The sequence below is a fragment of the Myodes glareolus genome, chromosome 7 (assembly GCF_982192425.1).
Source record: "Myodes glareolus chromosome 7, mMyoGla1.1, whole genome shotgun sequence".
In the NCBI taxonomy this organism is placed as follows: Eukaryota; Metazoa; Chordata; class Mammalia; order Rodentia; family Cricetidae; genus Myodes; species Myodes glareolus.
Window position 1 is genome coordinate 56434958 of NC_142032.1, and position 23893 is coordinate 56458850.

General features: G+C 54.9%; 3 protein-coding genes across 6 annotated transcripts in view; 1 reads left to right on the forward strand and 2 right to left on the reverse strand.

Annotated features, from left to right (window-relative positions):
- Positions 1–11971, reverse strand: Ap5b1 (adaptor related protein complex 5 subunit beta 1). 4 transcript variants are annotated; one of them, XM_085693523.2, is made up of 4 exons: positions 3233–3248; positions 2984–3086; positions 2693–2864; positions 1–2591 (listed from the first exon to the last, which is right to left on the reverse strand). In XM_085693523.2, exons 3-4 carry the CDS (start codon positions 2840–2842, stop codon positions 108–110), a joined length of 2634 nt encoding a protein of 877 aa, XP_085549649.2. In that variant the 5' UTR covers positions 2843–2864; positions 2984–3086; positions 3233–3248; the 3' UTR covers positions 1–107. The 4 variants fall into 4 exon arrangements, with proteins under 4 accessions (XP_085549649.2, XP_085549650.2, XP_085549648.2 ...); XM_085693524.2 differs by lacking the exons at positions 2984–3086; positions 3233–3248 and adding an exon at positions 11835–11971; XM_085693522.2 differs by lacking the exon at positions 2984–3086 and having other exon boundaries at positions 3233–3390.
- On the forward strand, positions 11836–23229 carry Ovol1 (ovo like transcriptional repressor 1). The gene is made up of 4 exons (XM_048458050.3): positions 11836–11969; positions 18407–18624; positions 20683–20872; positions 21093–23229. The coding sequence occupies exons 1-4, from the start codon at positions 11870–11872 to the stop codon at positions 21386–21388; spliced, it is 804 nt and encodes a 267-aa protein (XP_048314007.1). The 5' UTR covers positions 11836–11869; the 3' UTR covers positions 21389–23229.
- The window catches only part of LOC125415651 (uncharacterized), a 46348-nt gene continuing 35839 nt past the window's right edge, over positions 13385–23893 (reverse strand). The window contains exons 3-4 of the mRNA XM_048458034.3: positions 22541–22740; positions 13385–14267 (exon numbers count right to left, since the gene is read on the reverse strand). The gene's annotated coding sequence lies outside the window, so the exon portion shown is untranslated. The remainder of the gene's footprint in view (positions 14268–22540; positions 22741–23893) is intronic.

The following is a 23893-nucleotide window of genomic DNA, read 5'->3' on the forward strand; positions in this document are numbered from 1 at the left end:
TGCTGTCGATCAACAAGATTTTATGGGACAGGAGCTACAAGAACATGCTCTTTCAGCAGTCCCTTGAATCAGCCCCCAGGAACATATCCTGATCCACCTGGTATTGCTCAGCAGGCTGCAAGGCCACGGAGGTAGTCCCCTACCAGGGGCAGCACGGCCCAGTTGTCAGTCCTTAGGGCTACAGGCACGCCATCCACCTGAGCTGCCTGCAGCCGCAGCAGCAGCATGGAGTCAGGGGGCAGGCGGATAGCTATGAGGTAGGTGGTAGGTGGCTGAGCCACCACAACAAAGGGCTCTAGGTGTTGGGACACCAAGGTCTCCAGGCCCTGTGGCCCAAGGGGGCACCACATACGACTTTCTACACCCTTTGGCAGGCAGGAGTTCCAGAGATCATCAAAGAAACAAACCTCAGAGCCTTTGGGGAGTTGGGGGAAAGGCAGGAAGAGGTCAGCAAAGTTCACGGACAAGGGTGGCAGGTGAGCGTGGCATGTGAGGCCAGCAGGTGTGGTATAAAGGGCCTGGACATGTAGGCCGGCAGGGGCTGGGCGGCGGGGCCGTAAGGGCAGGTACAGAAGACTGGCAGGCCGTCCCGGGCACAAGCAGGGTATGTGGACAGCCTCCAAAGGGTCATAGAGCTGTCCTTCCACACGGAAGCGTAGCTCCAGACAGTAGACGGGCTCCTCCACTGCCTCCACCTGCAGAGGCAGCGACAGGAGTGGGCCTTTGGCCTTCTGAGGCCCCACGTGCAACCGAATCGGAGCTGGAGTCTCCTGCACCATCAGTGTTGATGCAAAGCCCTGGTTCTCAGCCACTAGTGAGGAGGCCAGGGCAGGTGCAGCAGGAGAGGGGCCCAGGGCCACACCCAGCTTGGGACTTGACAGGTGGGAAAAGAGAATGTAGTATAGTCGGGCATGGTCCCGTCCATCAGCATCCTCCAGCTGTCTGGCCAGCACCTGCAGCAAGTCTGCCAGGCCATCTCCTGCGCCTGTCCGCAGCAGAGCTCGGCATACCCGCAGTAGGGCCTGCTGTAGGCCCCAGTCCGTGCAGTGTACGGCTGCGGCCTGTAGGAAGCTGAGGGTGGCACCCCGAGCATCTTCTTCTGCCACCTTTGCGAGCATTTGCAGGTGCCAGCAAAGTGATTCGTTCTTGCCTGGCCTGGCTACCACCTCTTGCTGCAGCACCGCCCTGAGGGGCTCTCTCAGCTCAGGGCTTACCTGATCTAAGAGGTCCACAAAGTGGGGAGCCAGGGAAGGCCGAGCTCGGTAGAGTTGGGCAAGTCCATGGATCAAAGATGTCCGTACTATAGGCTGCCCAGGCAGGCACCTAGCAATGAGGTATGAAGCCTGGAAACAGAGAGTGGCCAAGGCCTGGGGCCCACCATCGAGGGCTGCCCTCTGCTGCAGGCCAGCCATCAGCTCCTGTAGGTAACCCTGTGGGCTCTGAACCTGGTCTTTCTCCTCTTCCTCGGTGTCAGCACAAACCAGGCAGAGCAGATGCAGGCGGGCCAACAGGACCATTGGGTCATGCAGGAGACTGGGCATGAGGCCCTGGCATAGCTGGGGACCCAACAGCAGCGGGGCGGCCTCTTCCCCTTCCGGACCTAGTGGGCAATTCTCTGGGAAGCGCAGGAGGCACTGCAGGTAAAAGAGGTGTGTGGGTGAGGGCAGGGCTGGGTGCTGGGCCACCAAGGTGAGCCTGCGGAGCAGAAGGGCTTCATCCTGAGCAGTGAACAGGGCCTCGCCAAAGGCCGCCTTGAGAGCCAGGACTGAGTGCAGCAGGGTCAGCTGTGCTGTGCCCAGCAGTCGGACTAGCTGTGGCTTGAAAAGCACCGGTGGCTGTCCCCGAAGACCCCGAAGGGCCCAGCCCAACAGCCACAGAAGCTGAGCCTGAGCCACAGGCGTGAGCAGGTAGGAGGTGTCCAGAAGCTGGGCCACTGCAGCCTTCAGCTCTCGGGCCTCCTCAGGGCTGGGCTCTAGCAATGGAAAGCCATGCTTCTCCTCAGCTGTGGGCCAGCTGGGAGCCTGGGGCTGAAGATGGGCATCCTGCCCTTCAACTCCTGTCCAGTCCCAGGAACAATTCCCAACGGAGGAGACCCGAGCCACAAGCAGGCCTTGGAGCCCAGCCCCAGCTGCAGCTCTGGATGGTACCACCAAGGTGTTGTGCAGAACGAGGGCCAGCAGCAGGCTGACAGGCTGGATGGGACCCGTTTGCCCTAGGAGGCTACGCAGCGTCGCCAGGGAGCAGGCCAGCAGCCCAGGCTTGCAGCGCTCAAGTTCTCCAAGGCATTCACACGCTGTGGCCTGTAGGTGGCGCTGTTCCGAGGCGCTTCCAAAGCTTCGTCCCATGTCTCGGCCTGAGGCTAAACCAAGCAGAAGGGGCAGCAGACGGCAGGAAGCTCCCGAAGTGGGTCCCAGGGCACCTCCTGACACCAGGACTGTGGTGGCTGCCAAAAGCAGGAGCCTCCGGAGAGCTGAAGGTTTTGAGGGCAGGAGGATAAGAGTGTCCAACAAGGAGGTGGCAGCAGCCTCCGCGGCGGGGGCATCAGGCCACAGTTTGTCAGAGTACTCCAAGCTCAGTGTCAGCAAGGAAACCTAGATGGCGGATTTAAGAAGGACTCGTGAAGATGAAGCTCAGCATGCAGTGGCAGGGAGCAACCATGTGGGCCGTAGCTGGGCACACGGGCAGTACCTACCTTGGTCTGCTCGCTTAGCTTTTCACTCCTTAGGTCACTCAGCAGGTCGTGACCCAAATCCTCACCTTCGGCACCTGCCAGGAAGGCGGATGGGCTGGCTCGGAAAGCCCCCAGGCGCTGGGTCCAGGCTTCACGACTCAGGGGTCCCATATCCAGTCATCAATTAAATTCCCTGCAGAGGAAAGGAGCATCAGGCTCTCGGCCGCAGATACGGCGGCGAGGGAGTGCAAGGCCTTCACGGCCGCCAGGGGGCGCCCGGGTCCTCCACCGCCCAGAGGGGGCTGCTGTCACCCTAGGGCCGTCTTGCAGACCCCAACTGAGTCCCCAGGGCCCAAGGTCCCAAGCTGAAATCTGGAGGCTCCGGGGATGAGGCCGAAAGCAGTAGCCCAAGTCCCTGCGGGATAGGAACAGCCGCGATCAGGGTGGGGGTACCCGGGAGGTGCGTGCCGAGAGCTCATTAGGCCGCCCGCCTACGAAGGGCACCGAAACCACAGCGTCGCCGGGGCCCCTGGCGCCCGCGGTAACGGGCCGGCCTCTCACCGCTTGAGTCAGCTGCCGCGGGCGCTCGGCCGGCTCCTTCCGGGCTGGCAGGCTGGCGGCGCGGGCCGGGGCGGGGCGCGCGGCGCGTGGGCGGCCGGGACCGGGCGAGCCCAGAGGCGGGGCGTAACGGAGCCTCCGCCTGCCACGCCCGCCGGGCCGGCAGGTGCCGACACGCCAGTTTCGCCAGGTCTGAGTAACTGTCTCGCTTTGCAGGCCCCCTGCCCCGAAACCGCCGCAGGCACGGGCAGAGGCGGGGTTTGGTGGGCCGAGCTCCCGGCCCGCTCCCCGATGGGGTGCGTTCCCAGGCCCTCGAGCGGAACGGTGGCTTGGGCAGTCCGGGAAGGCCGCCAGCGCGTCCCCTAGCCGCCCCGCACGGCGCTCAGAACTGCGCGCGGCGGCCCGGCTGCTCGGTGCGGGTCCTTGAGCGGCCGCTGGGGGGCGCGCGGGACGCACACCCAGGGCAGAGCAGGAAGAGCAAGGCGCGGGTCACGGTGGGACCGGTCCGACAGGCGCCGCAGGGCTTGGCTTGGCGTCCTCCACGCTGACCGGGCTGGGGGGGCGGGCACTCTGCTCTGCTTGGGGGCGAGGAACCGGCGCCGGGGTCGCAGCCGTGTGGTAGCTGCTGACCTCTGCCCGAAGCCGCACCGATTGCGAATAGGGGTCGGGCAGACTAGAGTACTGCGGGCTGGACGGGCCTTAAGACGCCGCGAAGCCAAAAAACGGGATCGTGACTTTGGATGTGCGTGTTGTTGGGGCCTGGAAGGTCACTCAACTCGTAGCACGACTAACGTGGACTGAGAAACCAAGGCTTGAGTAGAGAGACCGGATTGCTCTCTCTAGGGCCAAGTAGTGCGCTCCGTCCTGGAATCCAGAGGGCTAAATCCAGGCTGCGCCTCTGGAACAGACTGTGGGTATCCATTGGCCGCTAGTTTACAGGGCACAACTACTGGAGTCCAAATCTCCTTGCCCACCGTCCTCAAGCTTTCTGTTAGCGTCTGTGAAGATTAAACACCCGAGCCCCCATTGCTACCTTCTGGCAACTTGTCCGTCTCCCTTTTGGCTGCCCACGCCCCTCCCTACCCCATCTGGACCCGCTGCACTTGAGAGTGATGAAGGCGAACCCTAAAAGGAAGGGTGTCTGGGCTTCCAGAACAAGGATAGGAGAGAGGGGATGGTGATGGGAGCGGGGAGAGGGGCAGGTCCAGCTAGAAGACCTGGTCGGGCCTCCTCTGGGCTCTGGCTCCACAGCTGACTCACAGGCGACAGCTCTAAACCACTTCCCTCTAGGTGCCTCAGTTTCCCCATCTATAAATCGGGAGTGATGACTGCTGTTGAAGAAGCTTTGGGGTGGGGCGCCTGGCTAATTAGGCCTAAGATGAAAGAGGCCGGGATGAGAGCAGCCCTGGGCTGGGAGGGCGGGTTGGAGTTGGAGCCTGTCTGGTTTCCCTGTCTGAGGCCCAGAGGGCGCTGATAACTGCAGGTCCTGTCTCCCAGCTCTCCAGGAGCCAAGAAGAATTATTAAATCCTGTTACAGTTGAGGAGAGAGGCTTCCAGGGGTCAGGGAGTCCAACTCTGGCTGTGTCCCAAGCTTCTGATGCTGTAGTCTCTGCCTCCCTGGGCTTGGGTTCTTTGAGGTGCCATGTGTGGTTTCCAGCACTGTGATGGATGTGTCTTCCTAAACTCACCAGGGCTCGTGGCAACCCTGGGTACTGAGGGTGGGAGCCTGTCATGCATGAACTTTCAGGAGCCCAGAAAAAGGAAGGGTGCAGTCTGTTGCACGAAACCCCCAAACCTCCTGCAGGTGGAATTGGACTCTGTTACGTGCTGACTCTGCTACCCTTGGGTCTCTTGATGTCCAAGTTCCTGAATGGGCCCTGTTCTCACCTGCCTGCCCAAAAAAGAGGTGTCCTTGGCTCACCATTAGGCCCTCCTGAGACAGTGATATGCCTGGTCTAAGGAGAGAGGTGTTCTTGGCTTACCATCACATGCTTGGTCTAAGGAGCTCCCATTTGTTCCCCTCACTTCTCCCTCCTCTGCATTTCTGTCCCTCCCCATGCACGAGAGTTCACTGGAAAAAGGAAAGTTAATCCTTGAATGACCCTGGGCCTTGATTTTTTTTAAATATAACTTTGAGTAGTCTTTGGGAATTTCACCTCATGCACCCCAATCCCACTCATTTCCCAGCCCTTCCATGGTCTGCCTGCCACCCTTGTATCTCCCCCCCCCCCATTTTCTTATCTGTACAAATGGGACCTAAAAGAACCCCCTCCCCATAGCACTGGTTTTGTGGATACAGGGATGCATCACAAAAGGAGTCCATGGACCAAAAAGCATAGTAGATACCAGGGCAGGGGTTGGGGAGTGGAGGGTGGCTGCCAATGTGTAGAGTTTTATTTCGCAGGGATGTTTTTTGCTGGCTAGTTTTATGTCAAACTCGACACAAGTTAGAGTTATCTGAAAGAAGGGAAGGAAACTCAGTTGAGAAATGCTTTCATAAGATCCGAATGTAAGGCATTTTCTCAATGTGGTTGATGGGGAAGGGCTCAGCCCATTGTGGGTGGTGCCATCCCTGGGCTGGTGGTCCTGAGTGCTAGAGACAGCAGGCCAAGCAAATCGTGAGGAGCAAGTCAGTAAGCAGTAACCCTCCACGGCCTTTGCATCAGGCTCCTGCCTCCAGGTTCCTGTCCTGTCTTCCTTTTGTGATGGATTATGATGTGGAAGTGTAAACCAAATAAACCCATTCCTCCCCAGCTTGTTTTTGGTCATGGTGTTTCATCGCAGTGATAGTAACCCCAACTAAGACGAAAGTTTCTGGACTTAGGGTGATGGCTGTAGAATTCCCTGGAGACTAAAACCCCTGAACTATATGTTTTGTGAGGATGAATGTTATGGAACATGGATGATAATAAAGCTATTTAAAATGGTGTTTGTTGGGTTGGCCATGGTGGTAGACACCTTTAATCCCAGCACTCAGTGCAGAGAAGAGTTTCAGGTCAACCTGATCTATAGAATGAGCTTCAGGCAGGCCCAGGGCTGCACAGTGAGGCTGCCTTAAAAAAATAAAACAAAAACAAAAAGATGTTACTCCCAACCTGAAATCACAGCCACTCAAGAACCTGAGGCAGAGGCAGAAAGGTCAAAACTTCAAGATTTGTCTACAGAGAAATCAAGGTTAACTAGGTCACTTAGCAAGACCACGGCTCAGGAAGAGAAACGGGTGGTAGAGGGCTTGCTTAGCATGACCAAGGCGTGGTACCACGGTATGGTAAAATAATTTAAAAAATGGTTTTGTAAATAGGGACCCTTGGGGCTGGGGCTTGCTGCACAAACATAAAAGCTGAATGTGGCAGGGAGCACCTATGACCCAAGTGCTGGGGAGGCAGAAACAAGAGGATTCTGGGAGCTCAGCCAGTCTAGCCAGTTCAGTGACAGAAACAGAGAGAGAAGCAAGAAAGAAAATATGCGTAGAGAGCAACTGAAGAAGACACCTGACATCAGTTCCTGGCCTTCACATACATGTAAGCACACACACACACACACACACACACACACCCCTTTAGTGTGCATGCATACATACAAAAATAATATAAAAGATAAAAAGAAACAGGTCCTAGAAAACCAGATACTGGTGGGATGGCAATGACAAACCAGTAAAACAAAATGTTACAGTGAAAGACAACACAAAGAACAGAATCTGGTGGTAGAGATGACAACGGGGGCAAGAATTTAGCTGGGGCATCAGCTCTAGGAAGGGACATTTGCCAGACACCTGGATGAGGAGCGGTCAGTTCCCAGATGGGGAAGAGTATGGTCACAGGAGAGACTACGATGAGAAGATGGCGAAGAGCTTGGGGTGAGGAAGGCAGTGCATTGGGCACACGGGGAAACGGCAGGAGGAACAGGGCACTCGGGGCTCTGTCCATTGAAGGGAGATGGGGGTATGGATTTTCACAACATCTATGAGTGGTTGTGGGGCTAGCAGGGAGCCCAGAGCAGGTGAGGAGTGACAGGGACTTGGCCTAGGTGGCAGCTAGGGGAAGAAGGGTGGGGAAGAGAGAGGCAGAGACTTGGGGCTGTGGGACTGTCATCTGGAGGCTGATGACTTCAACAGCAGAGACAGAATGTGGAGTCTGAGCTGGGCCTGAAACTGGCAGAGGGACCTGTGGCTGCTGTGGTGGAGTTTCTCCCCATTCTCTGGTACCCACCAAGAGCAACCAGCTCCACTCCACAGACCTTGGCTAAAAACCATCTCCTCTGCCATGGTCCCCAGCCTTTTGCCATATGGCTAGGGGTGGCCCCCTATCAGGAGCTTTGCAGATTCCATGGGTCTATTACCCAACCAGTCTGGAAAAGCTGCTGGGTGGCAGGGTATGGAGGCAGGAGGAACAACATGATCCTCAGTCACACAGGGAGGTAGAGGCCAACCTGGGATGTCTGACACCTGTCTTGGCTGAGGGGGTGCAGGGGGAAGCTGCTCAGGTGACTTCAAAGGGCCCCATCAACCCGCTCTGAAAGGCTGCCTATGGCAGAGCTGCTGTCTCCCAGGCAAAAGTCATTCTCCAGAATCTCGACTGCCAAAGGTCAGAGCTAGAACTAGGAGCCTGAGAGGGTAGATGACTTGGCCCAGATCCACAGGCACTGACTGCAGCTGTATTCTTTTCTGTGTCTTTTCAGCATGTATCTCCCATGATCCTCTGTGCTTTAGCCTCCAGGTTCACAGCCCCTTCCACGTCTCCATCCTATCCTGGCTCCTAAGAACTTCTGTGATAACAGGAAGGAGTAGTTCTACTCACTATCCAGTGCCCGGAAACTAACTCCTCAGGCTCCTTGGGATGGGGATTGAGCACCATATTCAGACAGCCCACATTGGGTATCATAGTCCTTGCTGGCTGTGGCTCCACTTCCCTTCATTCTCTTGTCTTCTATACCAACAGGTGATATCATTCAAGATACTTGACTCATGGCTTGGTTTTCACTGTGGCTCAAGCCACCATCTCTTACTTGGACCATTGCAGTAGCTCCAACACAGCCCTGCTCTCCTTATGCCACCTTCCTGCTCCTCCTTCCAGCATCACAGGTCATGCCATGGTCCCATCTTTCAGCTTCCCTCCTTCCCAGCATCCAGCCACCACAGCTGCACACACTAGATTTGTTTTCTACCATGGACCTTGGTGCCACCTTTTCGTTCTGATTGTGCTCTTGGCCATTTTGTCCAGCTGGCTCCCACCTCTCATTCAGACCTCAGCAACCCCACCATCACAACACCCCAGTTAATCCTTCCCTATTCTATGGGTTAGCATATGGCTTAGTGGGAAAATGCTTGATGAGCAAGCAAGAGGACCTGGGTTCTGATCCCCAGCACCCATGTGTACCTGAAACCCTGTGCTGTGGGCTGGAGACTAGAAAATCTTTGGAGCTCATCGTTCAGCCAGTCCAGCTGAGACCACAAGTTCTAGGTCCAGTGAGAAGACCTATCTTTTTAAGTTTTCTTTTTAATTTTTGAGACAGTCTCTCTACATAGCTTGGCTCTCCTGGAACTCATTATATAGTCCAGGCTGGCCTTGAACTCACAGAAAAACCTGCCTCTGTCTCCCAAGTGCTAGAATTAAAGGTTTGTGCCACCACGCCTGATGGAGAGAAACCCTCTTAAAACATAAGGTGGAGTAGCTGTAGAGATGGCTCACCAGTTAAGAGCACCTGTTGCTGTTCGAGAGGCCCTGAGATCCATTCCCAGCACCCACGGGGCCACTCACGACCACCTGCCACTCCAATCTCAGTACATCTGATGACCACGTCTGGCTTTCTCAAACACCAGGCATGCATGTGAGACACAGAAACACATGCAGACAAGACACTCATACATACAAAAGAGATAAGCAAAAATGTAAAGACTATTCATTCCGTAAGTATTGCTATCCCACGAGAGCTGCAGCAGCTGAGAGGGCACAAAGTCCCCGGTCTCCTGAACCTCGCTCTGTTCACAGTGACTCTGTACCAGCAGGGACACTGGACTGGCTGGCTTCGCCCAGTTTAGCTCCCCACCTGGCTTTCTGGACATCCAAACTAGTCTGATGAGAAAGCCTGGCTCTGTATCTAGGGTCACCTGTGAAGACTTCACATAGACTCTCCTGGGCACTCCCTGGGACCAGCCTGTTGGGCCGGCACCACAAAAGAGCTCAATGACTACTGTGGAAGCACTCGGAAGGCAGAGGCAGGCATCTCTGAGTTCAAGGCCAGCCTGGTCTACAGAGCAAGTTCCAGGATAACCAAGGCTACACAGAGAAACCCTGTCTCAAAAAGACTACTACTACTACTACTACTACTACTACTACTACTACTAATAATAATAATAATAATAATGAAGAAAGAAAGAGAAGTAAGCTAAGTTCACTTGCCTCCTAGACAATCCATGTTGCTACCCCAGGATTTATTGCTAACGATAAACATACAGTAGTTGCTCACTTAATGTTAGTTGAAGGGCAAGGTCCAAGATCAGAATGAGAGGTGGATAAGGGAAGAGTGGACTATGACAGACAGCTCTCCAGGGACAGCAAGGGGAGGTGGCAAACCTTAATGGCCCTAAGGGTCACAGCACTTTCCCAGTAACTCTGTGAGGTAGGCGATTCGATTCTCCAGGAATAGAGAGTTCAGGCTCCTGGTCAAAGTACTTCCTGCTCAGTGAGAGGGAGGCTGATGTGTCTCCCCTCGCCCACCCATCTTCACAAAGATCCTGGGAGATGTACAGGGTCTCTCCAAGTATTTCCATGTTTGAGATGTCCTCTGAAAGCCTCCGAGTCCATCCTAACCACTTCCCCTTCCTTTTGACTTCTCTTGCGCAGTTGTGTACGTGGCACCAATTCCGCGGTGTGTCTGTGCAGGTGAAAGAACAATTTGTGGGATCAGTTATCCCCTTCCACCATGTGGGTCCTGGGCCTTGACCTTGGTATTCCGGCTCAGTGGCAAGTACCTTCTCAGCCATCTCCAGGGCCTTCATTTCTTTGGCCTCTTGTTGTTTTGTTTGAGGCAGGGTTTCACGGTGAACTTAGGCTGGCCTCTACCACTCAGCTTTCCTGCCTCAGCTCCCCACGTGCTGGGTTACGACCTGTGCCTCCTGACTTTTGAACTGTGTGAATTCATTTATCAGACTAATTTCCCTCACAGTCTGTCCCAGCAAACATTTAACACTGTGAGAAAGTTGTACTGAGGTCTGGAGTCTAAAATGTTAGTAGCCTTTAACTTCAGGTCCCATCCCCGCCTTTAATAGGTCAGCCAATAAAAGAAACTCAGCCACGGCCAAAGTGTCACAGTGAAGTGGCTGAATGAAGGCCACGGAACACTCCCGGGCAGTCCACTGGGGGTGGGGCATCACTGCAACCAGGTCTACTGAAGAACACAGAAGGGTGGATGGGGAGTAGCTGGGGAGTAGCTGCTTGTTGAGTTCCCACCCAGGGAGGATACTGGTGCAACAGGCAAAGAGGACTAGGTCACACCTCAGCTGGGGTCTTCATCCCCCTGGTCTCTCACAGATTTTCAGAATCCAAAAGCCGGCTATTTTTGAGTTTGGAAGAACGCGTCCGCCTATATGCCAAGGCGCTAGCCTCAGTTAAGTTGGACTCAGGGCGGTTTAAACGCCGGCACAACCGAAGGCAGGCTCGAGCATTTGAATTCACGGGCGCTTCCGAGCCTCCTGGTCTACGCGCTCCTGCCGTCTTGCGTGCCTTCCCGCAGGAAGCCGGTGCCCAGCAAATACCTCTGTGCTGAACCAAGAATTGCTCAGCCCGGCCTTGGGGATCCAGGGCCACTGGGTGCGGGCCTGGGCCGCCTGTTACCGCCCGGCGGCTTTGTACCTCTCCGGGTGCCCGGGGCGCGCCAGGCTGGGCCCGGGCCTGTTGGGCGGGTTTTATGTCATCGCTCACGGAGCGCGTGCTAGCGAGGGTGCAAATAACGTTGCCCTCCCTTCCCGTGCCTGTTCCTTCCGAAACTTTAGTTTGCAAACCTGAGGACGCCAGGCAAGGGAGGTCCGGGGCGGGTCGGGTGCTGTTGGGTGTGGGTACCGGAGCCCGCCCCCCAACCCACCCCTATCGGGCCGTCCCCCCACTTCCTACCCCAGTCGAGCTGCCCCGCCCGGGCCGCGAGGCCACCTCACCCGCAGCGGAATGGAAACCGGTTCGACAGGTAACAAATAGGTGGGTTGTCACCGTTATTTCCCAACGCATGCGCCATCGCTCTCCCGGCCACTCCAAGCTAATTAGATCAGATCAACACCCCCACCCCACCCCCGCCCGAGCCACCAACACACCGCCGCGAGCCAATAAAGCGTGAACCCGTCCGTCCAGCTCGCACTTGAAGACTTCGCGAGCTGCCGCAGGGACGCCAGTCGAGCCAGGGGACGCTCGCTTGGCGCTTCTCCATCCGGGTGCACCTGGCTGCACCCGCTCTGCGGGCACCGGCGACCTTCGGCGGAGTTGGACGCTCCACGCGCGGTCCCTGGTACTCTCTTTCCTCAGAACGTGGGCACGCCTCGGCTACTCCTTTCTTGAACTGTCCCCATTCCCGCGCCTCAGCCCAGAAAAGGTGGTACGACCACCCGGACTCGACTTACGGAAGCGAACCGTGCCGGTCCAGGAGGGATCGAAGATGCCCCGCGCATTCCTGGTGAAGAAGCCATGCGTTTCCACGTGCAAGAGGAACTGGAGCGAACTCCCGGACGAGGAGCGCGGCGAGATCTACGTGCCAGGTGAGGCAGCGCGGGCTCCTGGCGCCGGGAGGGCGGGGCGCACGGACCAGCGGTCGGCGCCGGTCAGTGCGCGTGGGGACGCGGATTCCCGCCGCAAGCCGACCCCCGGCGCGGGAGGAGCACGGTGAGGCGGATAGGGCTCCAAGTCTAGGCTCGGCCGATGTCCCAGGCTAGGGATCGCAGGCCCGCGCCGCCAGGGATGCAGCGGGGTGTGTCACGGCTCTGGGGCGCCCCCCACCCCCCACCCCGGGCTCTCGCATCGTAAATCCAGAAAACCTGGACTTTCTTTCATGAGGCAGTTGAGGATCACTGAAGCGATGCCACTTTGGTGGGGAGGGCGGGGGACTGGAAAGGAGCTGGAGTTTCCGCTGAGACTTGGGCTACATTGTAAAGGAAAACTTGGAGCTTTAGTCGCCCCCACAACACTGCTCGCTTAAGATAAAAGAGACGAGGTTAAGGGCCTCCGAGTTTCCCTGGCCTCCAGCCTGATGGTCCAGGAGTTGCTGAGAAATACACCTGATGCACCTTGCTTGCCCTTGAGACAAGGTGGTGTTGGGACCCACCTCTGTTCACCCTTGCAGAGGACAGATACTAAGCAAAAGAGAGTTCTGGAGCCCACCCCACACCTAAGGTACACACTCCAGGAAGCTGGTGTACCTAGTTTATTTAGGGAAGACGCCTTGACAGCCTGCGCGTCATCTTAGAATTAGTTAAGTGGAGTTGTCTCTTCCTCCAGCAGCATCTTCCTCCTGAGCCCTAGGACACTTCTGCTCCTGATACAAAAACCCTAGATCCCTAGATCAGGAGGCAAGCGCTTTCTCAACTCCCCCCTTCCCCGGCCTTGGGGGTGGGGCAGGAGCGTACTGCCCTGCGCCTCCAAGCGGGGGTGGGGGGGAGGTGGTAATTAACCAACCGACTTTGACCCTTGATCTGCAGGCTCTCTGGCACCACCCAGGCTTTTAAGAAAGTGGGGGAATGAGGGTGGTGAGTGAGGACCCTGTGTGGGTTCTTGCCTCAATTCCCCTCTTGAATAAGCTGTTGGAGTCTTGGATGTGAGTGTTTTGTGTGAGACCTGCCAGGATCCAGTAGTGGTAGGATGTCTTACAACTTAACTTTATCTCAAGAGGCTGTAAGGCTGTTCTGAAGGCTTCTTAAACAAGTCAATGGCCAGAAGGTCCTAGAATCCCCAATGTGAGAAAACAGGAGGCAAAAAGGGAAGGGTGCCTCCTCACCTGAGGTATGGGCTTGGGATTTTGTGATTTCTGCTTGGCTAAGTTTTCTGGCCAATTGTCCAGTGCTCCACCTCCGGAAGGCCAGTGAGGGACACAGCCCCTTCCTTGCTCCAGCCTCCTCCCCAACCTGTGTTTGACTTGCTGCTTAGCTGCTCCTTGGGATCTGATAAACTGAACTTGGACTATGCTAAAGGTGAGCCATGTCTGAGCCAGGCTCAGAGTGCTGTTATTTTTAGTTTTATTTCACATCCCAATCAGTAACAGATCATATGTTGACTTTCACAAAGGACAAAGACACTCTGCTTGTTCAGATCATTAATACTTCCCGGGGTTAGCACAGATCCGAGGGACACAAAGACCACAGACCTGGCCCCACAGCCTGTCCCATCGAGGAGCTAGGCAGCCTCTGGGTGGTCGCTGTCACCCACTACTGCTGTCCTGATGAGGAGCCGTGCAGGTAGTCGCTCCCTCTCTCAGCATTGCCCAGGCTGGGAAATAAGCTCTTGGAAGAACTTCCCCTCGTTGATTGACTGACAGACCTGTGGGTAGAAGTCACGGGACTCGATTTTCCTTCTCCAAATTAGGTGGTCCACTGGAGCCGCAGTTTTTCCCACAGTTTTGGAAATGAAAAAGGGAATGGCCTCAGTCCATGCTTGGGTGCCTCAGATGACTGGAGTGCAGGGGGTGTGTTCTGTCTCCTGGCTGAGCCATTCCATCACCAGCCAGCCATGACCCCAGGAGGTGGATAGGCACGTTTCTGTCACCCTACCTCACAGATTCTTGGGGCACATTTTGATCAGCTAAGCAATGACCCCATCCCCAGTGGGAGGACTGGGGAACATGGGAGCGGGTACATTCTGACCTTCCCTGAGACCCTCAAAGTATCATGGAGACTACCTGGAGGGGAAGGTTGACCACACACTGAGGATGGTGTGATGCTGGGCCTGACCTGGGAATGCCCTTCACAATCACGTCAGCCTTGCTCCCTACACAAGCTTCCAGAGGGTCTTCTCCCACGGCGGTCACGTCTTCAGCTTTGCTGAGGACACAGCTGAGAGCTGGGAGCCTACAATGGAAGATAGGCAAGTGAGGAAATGACCCCATTCCCTATTGAAGACAGCTCAGGTTAGGGGTTCACTCGGCTCCTCTCTCCATCCACCATCTCTCCTGGTACCAGAGTCTGTTGGGTAGTGTGTTTACTCTGTGGTGACAGGGGAGGATTTTTTGGTTTGTTTGTAGGCTGAGGCAGGTACCCTTGGCCAGGGGTAAATTCCAGTCCTGCACTGTGAAAGGGCCAAGGGACTATACGGGGACAGTTTCTCTGCAGCTTGACCTTGCTGAGTGAAGCAACAGTCGGGAGGGGACCTGGGGACAGACTGAGCCAGAAAACTGGAACTCCAGGAGAATTCCAGGAGCCTCTTCTAGGCTCTGAGGCCCCCCACGTCCAAGCCTCCCCTCTGGCAATAGTCTGGCTTGCTTGTCTGTTCTGGCAGCACATGTCCAAAGCTTGGCAGCTACATCCAGGGCACACCTATAATATCAGCACTTGGATGGGGCAAGCAGGAAGATCTGGAGTTCAAGGCCAGCCGCAGACACTTAACAGGTTTGAGGCCATCTGAGACCTTGTCTCAATGAAACAAGCAAATGTGCTGAAGACCCAGATCAAGCAGGCTGAAGTGCAGGAATGTCGGTATTCCTCCAGACAACATGGTCCAGCCTGACACTGCTCTAGACAGTGCAGGGACTTGACCAGCTTTTGTTGTTGTTGTTTGAAACAGGGTTTCTCTGTGTAGCCCTGGCTGTATTGGAACTCACTTTGTAGACTAGGCTGTCCTTGAACTCAGAGATCTGCCTGACTCTGACTGTTCTTGCCAGGCTGAGTAGGACTGGCTGAAAAGTCAGCTGTGCCTCCCCCACACCCAGTTCATGTAGCATGTGTGGGAAGGTTGAGCTTTCGTGAGCACTCTAGCGACTGCTGAGCACCCTGGGCAGTGAGGGGGTCATTTAGCCAGGACACGCATAGAAGAGCAGCTGGGAATGCAACTGTCTTATGAGACACTGTCACACAAGCTGCTCTGTACCCAAGCTTGGAGGTCCTAAGGTAGATGCTGCTACTCTGTCCGAGAAAAGATGGTGGAGACAGTGCTCCAGGTTTGGGGAGGAGAGGAGGGAGCACAGCTTAGCCATTGTCGATATTTGTGTCATCGTTCGTTTTCAGTGCACAACATATGAGAAGCAGGTGGCTCCCAGTCCGTGCAGGGTGACAGGGTGAAGGAGCAAGGAGCCCACACACAGCAAGTAGGCTCCTCGTCCATTCAGGGCCCGGCCCCCTGGCACGAGGGCCGAGAGTTGAGTCTAACTTCAGCACAGATGCTGAATGAAAGGGAAGCAACTGGGAAAGGAAGCGGCTCCTGCCTTGAGAACGCTGATACCAGCGGAAGGGCAACAAAAGGCGAAGAGGCAGGCCTGTTGTGCTCTGGCACGGCAGCGCCTGCCCACTGGCTGCTGCTGTCCCTTTCAGGTGAAGGCAGGCTGACAAGCGCAGGACTAAGAGAGCTGAACACAAGGGACCCAGCCCTTCCAGATCAGTGGACAAGGCAGCCTAAAGTCAGCCTGGGTGTGCACACTCAGAGCGGAGCTGGTCCACACGCTCATACACCAGCACTTGTAAGGTCAGCTGGGGAGCCGAAAATTCAGGCATCTATACGTCAACTTAATTTGCTCTCCCCAGAAAGCTGAGGGTCAGGCCTATGTGCAGCCCTGTCTTGAGGCCTTTTATGGGCTAGGACCTGGCAGTCTGCCTGGTATTTTGGCCAATGACTGAAAGAAAGGAGGCCTGCAGAGGGTAAGGCCTTTTCAAATCTGGTCTGCTGCTCCAGGCCAGCTCTGTAACATCACCAGGTAAAGGCAACAGGAGAGAACTTACCAGACCCTGAGGGAGGAGGGAGAGGGCTAACCCAGCTGGCCTTGCCACACTCGGTGGCTGTGGGCGGGGGCAATGAGTAGTAGCCACCGTGGCCACTGCCTGGCAGGAAACATCTAATTAGGGAGACAGAGAGGAGCACCAGCAAGGCACAACCAGTTCTGCCTCCTGCCATTCAGTGGCACTCAGGATAGGTGGAGAGGATGCCAGTGGATACTCCCTGTGCGTGCAGCCCTGTAGAGACACACTTGTGGGGGTGGCAGGGAGACAGGTTTGGTGGGGTGGGTAAATTGAGGTAAACATCCCCACCCTGGCAGTCTTATTGGCCCTTTGCTAGGGTAGAGACAGCGTGGAGTGCCCACCTAGCCAGCTCTCTCCTGTCTGCTGTCCTTAGCAACCTCCCCAGGTTTGTGTAGGAGGAAAGAAAGGCCAGGGCTCGTCCTCTACAACAGACTGAAGCCTTAGACTCCTAGCCCAGCCTTTCCTCCATAGGGCCAAGGAGCCAAGTGTGACAGCTCATCTCACAGGCTGATCCTCCACCCAGGCCATGTGGCCGGGCTGGCTTTCAGAAGTCTCCCTCACACCAGCCTCAAGTGACAGGATGAGGATGGTGGTGGTACCATTTTCCTCTACTTGGGCTGAGAAGCGGAAATTGTCATCTAGTTTTGGACTTTCAGCCAAGGCCTGTCTGGTGAGTGGGTACCAGAGTCACCACTACTCTGGTCCTAGGCCTGGGTGTTACACAGGCCCCACTACACCAGTCAGCATGGCTCAGAGAGAGGTGGTATGCCAGCTCAGGTGCCAGGCCGGGGCCAGGCGCTAGTGAATCAACTCCTGGAATGAGGTGGCTCATTAAAGTCCCCCCACCCCCTGGACAGACGGACGCCAGCGCTAGAAGAACGGGTTCTGGGCGGCAGGCAGGCAGGCGCATTCTCCCTCTGTGAGACCTTTGTTGTGTTTTGAGGGGGCGAGAACTGGGCCTCTCCCGAAACTCAGGTACTTTTATATTTTCCTTCCCCCACAACCCTGGCAGTCCCCCAGAAGAGGTGAGAGTATTAGCCTGGGTCTGGGTCCTTGCCCTACATTTGACATCTCTTGCTTGGAATACAGTATTCAGAGGACATAGCTCGAGGTCCTGAAATCCTGTTCTGTGTCAGTTGGATTCATTCATCCTTTCTGTAAAAGGCCCCCCTCTTGAGTTTTTTTCCTTCTGAAACTAGGAAACTTCCTAATTTATAGGTTTGGTCCTGAAATCCTGTTCTGTGTCAGTTGGATTCATTCATCCTTTCTGTACAAGGCCCCCCCTCTTGAGTTTTTTCCTTCTGAAACTAGGAAACTTCCTAATTTATAGGTTTTTAAGTACAGAGCTTAGGTTGTACTGACTAATTGGAAAATTATACTTCTTGTCCCAGCTCTGCGGGCCTGGAGACTTGCTCCCTGTGTTTCTTTGTCCTATAAAGGACTAGCTCAGGGTCCCAGCTCAGCCTGGTAGGCCTGGCCCGTTGAATTCATGGTGTTTGTTGAGGGGAGTGGCCTTGTCAAAGGGCTGCCAGGTATCGGTGATGCCATTGCACTGCCGGAGGGCACCCAGCTTGACTGCCACAGTGAGCGGTCCTGCAGTGGAATAGGGTTGTGTAAGCGCTGGGCAGGGCGCCCAGAGACTGTTACGAGCATCCACCTGCTGCTCCCTGGCCTCCTCCCTCTCCACCCACCTGGCCTCTTTGCTGACAGAGCTGTGCCCAGCCTGAGCCCAGGATCCTGATGGGCTACAGTAGCAGGGATTGGCCAGGTCAGGGAGGAAAGGCTAGAACCACCCAAACCCCAAAGGTCTGCCTGTAGAAGAGGTCCAGAAGGTCCAGATGGCCAGGAACCATTCAAGGGCTTGAATGAGTCTGAAGGAACCTTTCCTGCCAAGGCCTCCAGTGGTGCCCTTTGTCCCCAGAGGAGTAAGGGCATGCTGGAATCCAGAGCGACTGGCCCAGGTGTGGCAGGCAGACACTTCGCAGCATAATTGGCAGGGCAATTCAGTCCTCCCAGTTCCGCTAAGAGAAGCTACTCAGGGGGCAGTGGCTCTTGGCTGGCGTCACCTGTAATTACCTGAATGGGACAGGAGGGAGGTGCAGCATATGAGGGCCTAGGAACCTGCCCTGCTCTGCCACATGCCTGCAGCAGGAGGAAGGGAGGCCACAGATTCTAGTCTTCTTCTTGCTTGGGAATCTTCCTAGAACTCTGATGGGTCTTTTCCGCCCACCCTAATCTGGCTGCTCTCTCTCTCTCTCCAGTCAGCCTGGGCTTCTGTCCACCCCCACCCTACCGGGAACCAGAGCCATCTGTGGCCGAACCCCCTTCTTGCCCTCTGGCTTTGGACATGAGCCTTCGGAACTCCAGCTATAGTGTGGCCCCAGGACCCTGCGTGGTGGCCCAGCTACCCCCTGAAGATGTGAACCATCTGACAGAGTCCCAGAGCAGAGACCAGGGTTTCCTACGAACCAAGATGAAGGTAATAATTTTTATTCTTTCTCAAGGTCCAGGGGCATGTGTAGAGGCCATGTCTAACCCACAGATTAGGGGCACAGATATGACACAGGGGAACAATCCGAGTCGTGGACTGTGACTTTTACAGAGACTCACTTGGAGCACACAAAGAAAAGAAACAGATAGGAAGTGAGGTCATCCAACCCTTTGGAGTCTATATCAGCAAGTGATCTCTCCCATTTCTGGCCACAAAGACAGAAGAGCTAAAGAATAGCTGTGCTTTTACACCAAGTCTCAAGGTGAAGAAGCTGGAGCCAGGCCCAGCTGCATCTTGTAGAGTCCAATATGGGCGGCAGGGAGCAAGAGGTCTTGGTCAGTGGGGTAGTTTGCTGTTCCTTAAGTATATGGCAGTGAGCAGGGTGTGCACGGGACAGGGGAAGCCCACACCCCACCCTCTCTCCTGCTCTGTAGCACCACATGAGGCAGTACAGATGGCTTGTCACAGAGGAGAGGAAGCAGCCAACAGCCCGGGCTGGGTGGACACGTCCCAAAGCCCCAAGGCCTGGGAGCACCTGCCAGCAGAGATCTAGTGGAAGGGTGTTCTGACTAGCTATGGCTGGAAGGACAGTTCTGTCCCTTCTCTTCCTAACCTGCAAAGGCCAGGGGTGAATAACTGGGGGGTGGCAGCAAAGAGACTGCGTTGGTCACAGTCACTAGGGCTCATCCTCCTTGCCAGGCCTTCCTCTACCCTTCAGATCCCTACAGGGAGAGAGAGCAGAACACAGGACAGGACAACATAGGAGACAGAGGACTGGTCCTGGAACTCATTCTGTAGTCCAGGCTGACCTCAAACTCACAGAGGTTCCCCCTGCCTCTGCCTCCCGAGTGCTGGGATTAAAGGTGTGCGCCACCACTGCCTGGCTCAAAGGATCTTAATTGGCAAGAGACAGGGAATTCTCCGAGTACCAAAAGTGGGATAAAGTGAAGGGTGCCAAACGGAAGTGTGGTATGACAGATGTCCAGGACCTCAGGAGGAGTGGCTGGTGGCAGGCCCCTGACAGGGCCCAGTCACTGTGAGCAGAGACAAGGAAGAGCCCTGGCCACTCAGCCACACCTTTGTGGTCACACCTAGAATGCTGTCACAGCCGCTCTAAACAGTGTCTGGTGGCACCAGGGTGTGTCACATGACCCAGACAAGGAGCAGGAGGGTAATAGAGATGGAGTAAGACCTGCACCGGGTAATGGACAAAGAATCATGACATTAGTCTTTCCGCCATTGCATAAATTTGAAATTTTCCGTAGTTAATAAAGAAAATGATGAGCTGGAGAAATGGCTCATCAGTCTTCCAGCCCTCCTCCAGAGGACCTGGGTTCAATTCCCAGCACCCACAGTACCCCTCACAGCTGTCTGTAACTCCAGCTCCAAGGGATAAGACTTCTGGCCTCCGTGGGCACTGGGCAGGCATGTGCACAGGCATGACATATACATGCAGGGGAAACACCCATAAACAAAACAATTTTTTTAATATATTTATTTATTTATTATGTATACACTATTCTGTCTGTGTGTATATCTGCAGGCCAGAAGAGGGCACCAGACCTCATTACAGATGGTTGTGAGCCACCATGTGGTTGTCGGGAATTGAACTCAGGACCTTTGGAAGAGCAGGCAATGCTCTTAACCACTGAGCCATCTCTCCAGCCCCAAAATAATTTTTTTATACAAAGAAAGAAAACTATTTCTAAGGCTGGAGATTTGCCTCAGTGCGCAGAGGACTTGCCTTGCGTTAACAAAACCCTGAGTTCAACCATCAGCCCCTCGCGGACGAGCCATAATGGCACACTCCTGTAACCCCGGCACCTGGGAGATAAAGGCAGGAGGATGGGAAGTTCGAGGTGACAGTCTCAAAAGAGGGACCCAACAGGTTCTTTGCATCTCCTCTTAGCAGATGTCACATCACAGGTTATTGGCTCTGAAGGGTGGGCCTGCTTTTCTTGAGAGTGTTGTGGGGATGGAAGAGGGCTTGCCAGCCTATAGCACTGATTTCTAGATATCTGCCACAAATACCATCCTCACCCACAGGTGACCTTGGGGGACAGTCCAAATGGGGACCTTTTTACCTGTCACATCTGCCAGAAGGCCTTCACCTACCAGCGCATGCTGAACCGACACATGAAATGTCACAATGACGTCAAGAGGCACCTCTGCACATACTGTGGAAAGGGCTTCAATGACACCTTTGACCTCAAGAGACATGTCAGAACCCACACTGGTAAGTGAAGTCTGTCCAGAGAGCATGCCTACGACCTGCCTGGGACCTGGGAGGCACATCCTGAAGCTTAGGGCAGAGTCCTGAATTCATAGACAAGGACTTGATTCCCAAGTCACTTGGTTACTTGGCACTCAGGTGTCCTGACCTATGTGTGTACGGATGCTTCGGACAGGCTCCACAGTCCCTGTCAGGTCCTGATGCCACCCGCTGTTGTCCACAGGTGTGCGGCCCTACAAGTGCAGCCTGTGTGACAAGGCCTTCACCCAGCGCTGCTCTCTGGAGTCCCACCTCAAGAAGATCCACGGCGTGCAGCAGAAGTACGCGTACAAGGAGCGCCGGGCCAAGCTGTATGTGTGTGAGGAGTGCGGCTGCACCTCTGAGAGTCAGGAGGGTCACGTCCTGCACCTCAAGGAGAACCACCCCGACAGCCCACTGCTACGCAAGACCTCCAAGAAAGTAGCTGTGGCCCTGCAGAACACTGTCACTTCCCTGCTGCAGGGCAGCCCCCACCTCTGAGCAGCACAGGCCTGCAGGAAGGACGGGATTCACTCCCTGCTGCCTAGTGGGTTCACCTTCCTGCAATCTCTTGCCAGAACACCAGGGATCAAGACCAGAGCCCTGGTGCCTCATGCCAGGCACACCTGCGCACTCAGGCACTGTCTTGTGCTCACTTTGGGAAGTCTGTCTTACAGGCGGGGTCCTTCTGAGCCCGGGACGACGGGTGCCTGTGTCTGAGTGGGCACGAGGCCAAGTGATTAGAGAGAGCTGCTTACAGAGCCAGACCTTGCTTCCTTGTGGCAGGACGCTGGAGATGTGTCGAGAGGTGAACTGGAGTACAAGTCGGGCAATGGATCCCCATGGACTGCAGAGTTGACCCCAGCAAAGAGCATCCCTGCGAACTACTGCCTGGTGGGGCTGGCTGCGGTGGGGCTGGCAGTGGCTCACATGCCTGCAGGGCTAATTCTCAGGGTTCCAAGGGCTCTGCCTTTTCATCAGAGCCCCGCATGTGTACAGCCATGTGCGTGCTTGCGTGTGTGTCACACAGCTTTATGTGTGATTTAGTCACATCTGAATGTGCACTCATGGCCTTTCCATATCACCTCACTCTTAACAAGCCAACTACATGGTGCCAAGGAGGTTTTATTGCCTTTTTTAAAGATGACAAATGTACAGATATTAATATATTTTTGGTGTCCACAGTAAGATTGTTTTTAAAGGGGATGGAGCTGGCTTTTTCTCCAACCCCACTGGTTCTATTTATCCTGGACATTTCAAACCTCCTCTGTGCCTAGGATCTGGGGGTGGTGATGCAGACCCTCCCTGTTCTCTGAGATGTTCCATTAAAGACCTTCCTCCTGCCCTGCCCATGGACAGTGCCTCACCTCTCTCTTCCCTCCCTGGCATCACCTCCTTCCACATCCTTCTCCAGGCCCCAGTTTTCCTGGTGAGCCTGAGGACAGCTGACTGTTGGGTGTGGCTACGCTGGGGGCGGGTCCTACTGACTTCCTCGGCCAGAAGCGCTAGTGATTTTTTGACACCAAGTCCAAGTCCACCATCTGAAGTGCTAAGACAAAGGCAGCAACAGGCCAACAATCTGGGTTTTTTCCCGGCTAAGTCAAAAATTCTTTAGCAGCAACAAAATTTGAGACAGAATAATAATCCACATACCAGAAACTTTGAGAGGGAGCCTGTTGGATAGTTAATAAAAGGTCTCTGTCGTCTTGTTTTCCAAATGCCTCTGGACTGAGTGGCTCCTCTGGGGGAGGGGGTCTTTGTCCACTGGTGTGTTTGGGTATACTGCTGAGACCAGAAAAGGGTTGTAGGTCAAAAGGGTATGCGTCTTTTGGGTCCAAGGAGTTACAGGCAACCTGCAGAGAATGAGAGACAGATGCATAAGACAGGCCCAGAACATGACAGGCTGGGAAGCCCCCGAAAGCCAAACACAGTACAACCTCCCTGCCTCCTCTGTGCAGTGTGTGCTCAAACCCAGGATCTGCCCCAGCCTCGGGCTCACTCAGGAGAACAGAATCTTCTGAGACTATCTCTGGACTCAGTAGAGATTGATACGGAGATTCACTTTATTTTACCTTGGTGTGTCTGGGCTGTTCATCCTCCTACGTTCTGAGTGTAAGAACCGCATGTCAGAAAGTACTGTGTTTACATCTCTATATCCTTAAGTTCATTGCCAGTCCAAGGCCACCGTAAGCTAGTGTCGTTTGTCTTGTTTTATAACCTATCCAACTAGTAAGTCAGAGAACTGATATTTTCTGGATTTCTGGGGGTTTGTTTGTGTTTTCCTCTTGGACTTTTTCCTTCACGCAGAGAAATTCATTAAAACAATTGCTGTGTGTTGCCAAGCCTTTTTTCAGTCACTAGGTTTATGTCAAAACAAGATCCTGACCTAAGCTGGGCTTGGCAACAAGCCCTTTAACCTCAGCACTCAGGAGATGGAGAGGCAGCTGGATCTCTGAGTTTGAGCTAGCCTGATCTACAGATTGAGTTCTAGGCCAGCCAGGGCTACAGAGAGCCTGCCCTAGCCTGAGCTGGGAGCTGTGATACCTGTAATCTCTTAGGAGTTCAGACAACAGCAGCAGCAGCAACAACAAAACAACACAGGTGTGTCAGAAGCTGAAGCTGTCCCAGCTACTCAATAAGCTGGACGGTGGTGTGAGGCCCAGTCTCAAAATAACAATAATAAAAAGGAATCCAGCTGGACTGAGCTAGGTCTCAGGTGGTCTGTATGTATCTCTGACCCCAATGCAGCCTGTTCTGATCTAGGGGATGGCAGTAGGGGCCTCTCTTGGGTTTCTTCATCTGCCTAATGCTCAGGTATCCCACCTAGAATCTGCATGGGCTCGGGGCCCCTAGCTCTGGATAAACACTTGGGGCACTTATCCTAGCCCCTTCCCAACTGCTTGTCAGGGTGGAACCAAAGGGAAAGGAACCACATATCCCCAAAGAAGGGACAAAAGAATCCAGTCAGCTCCTAGGAGACCACACAGCACTTGCTGGTCCCGGCAC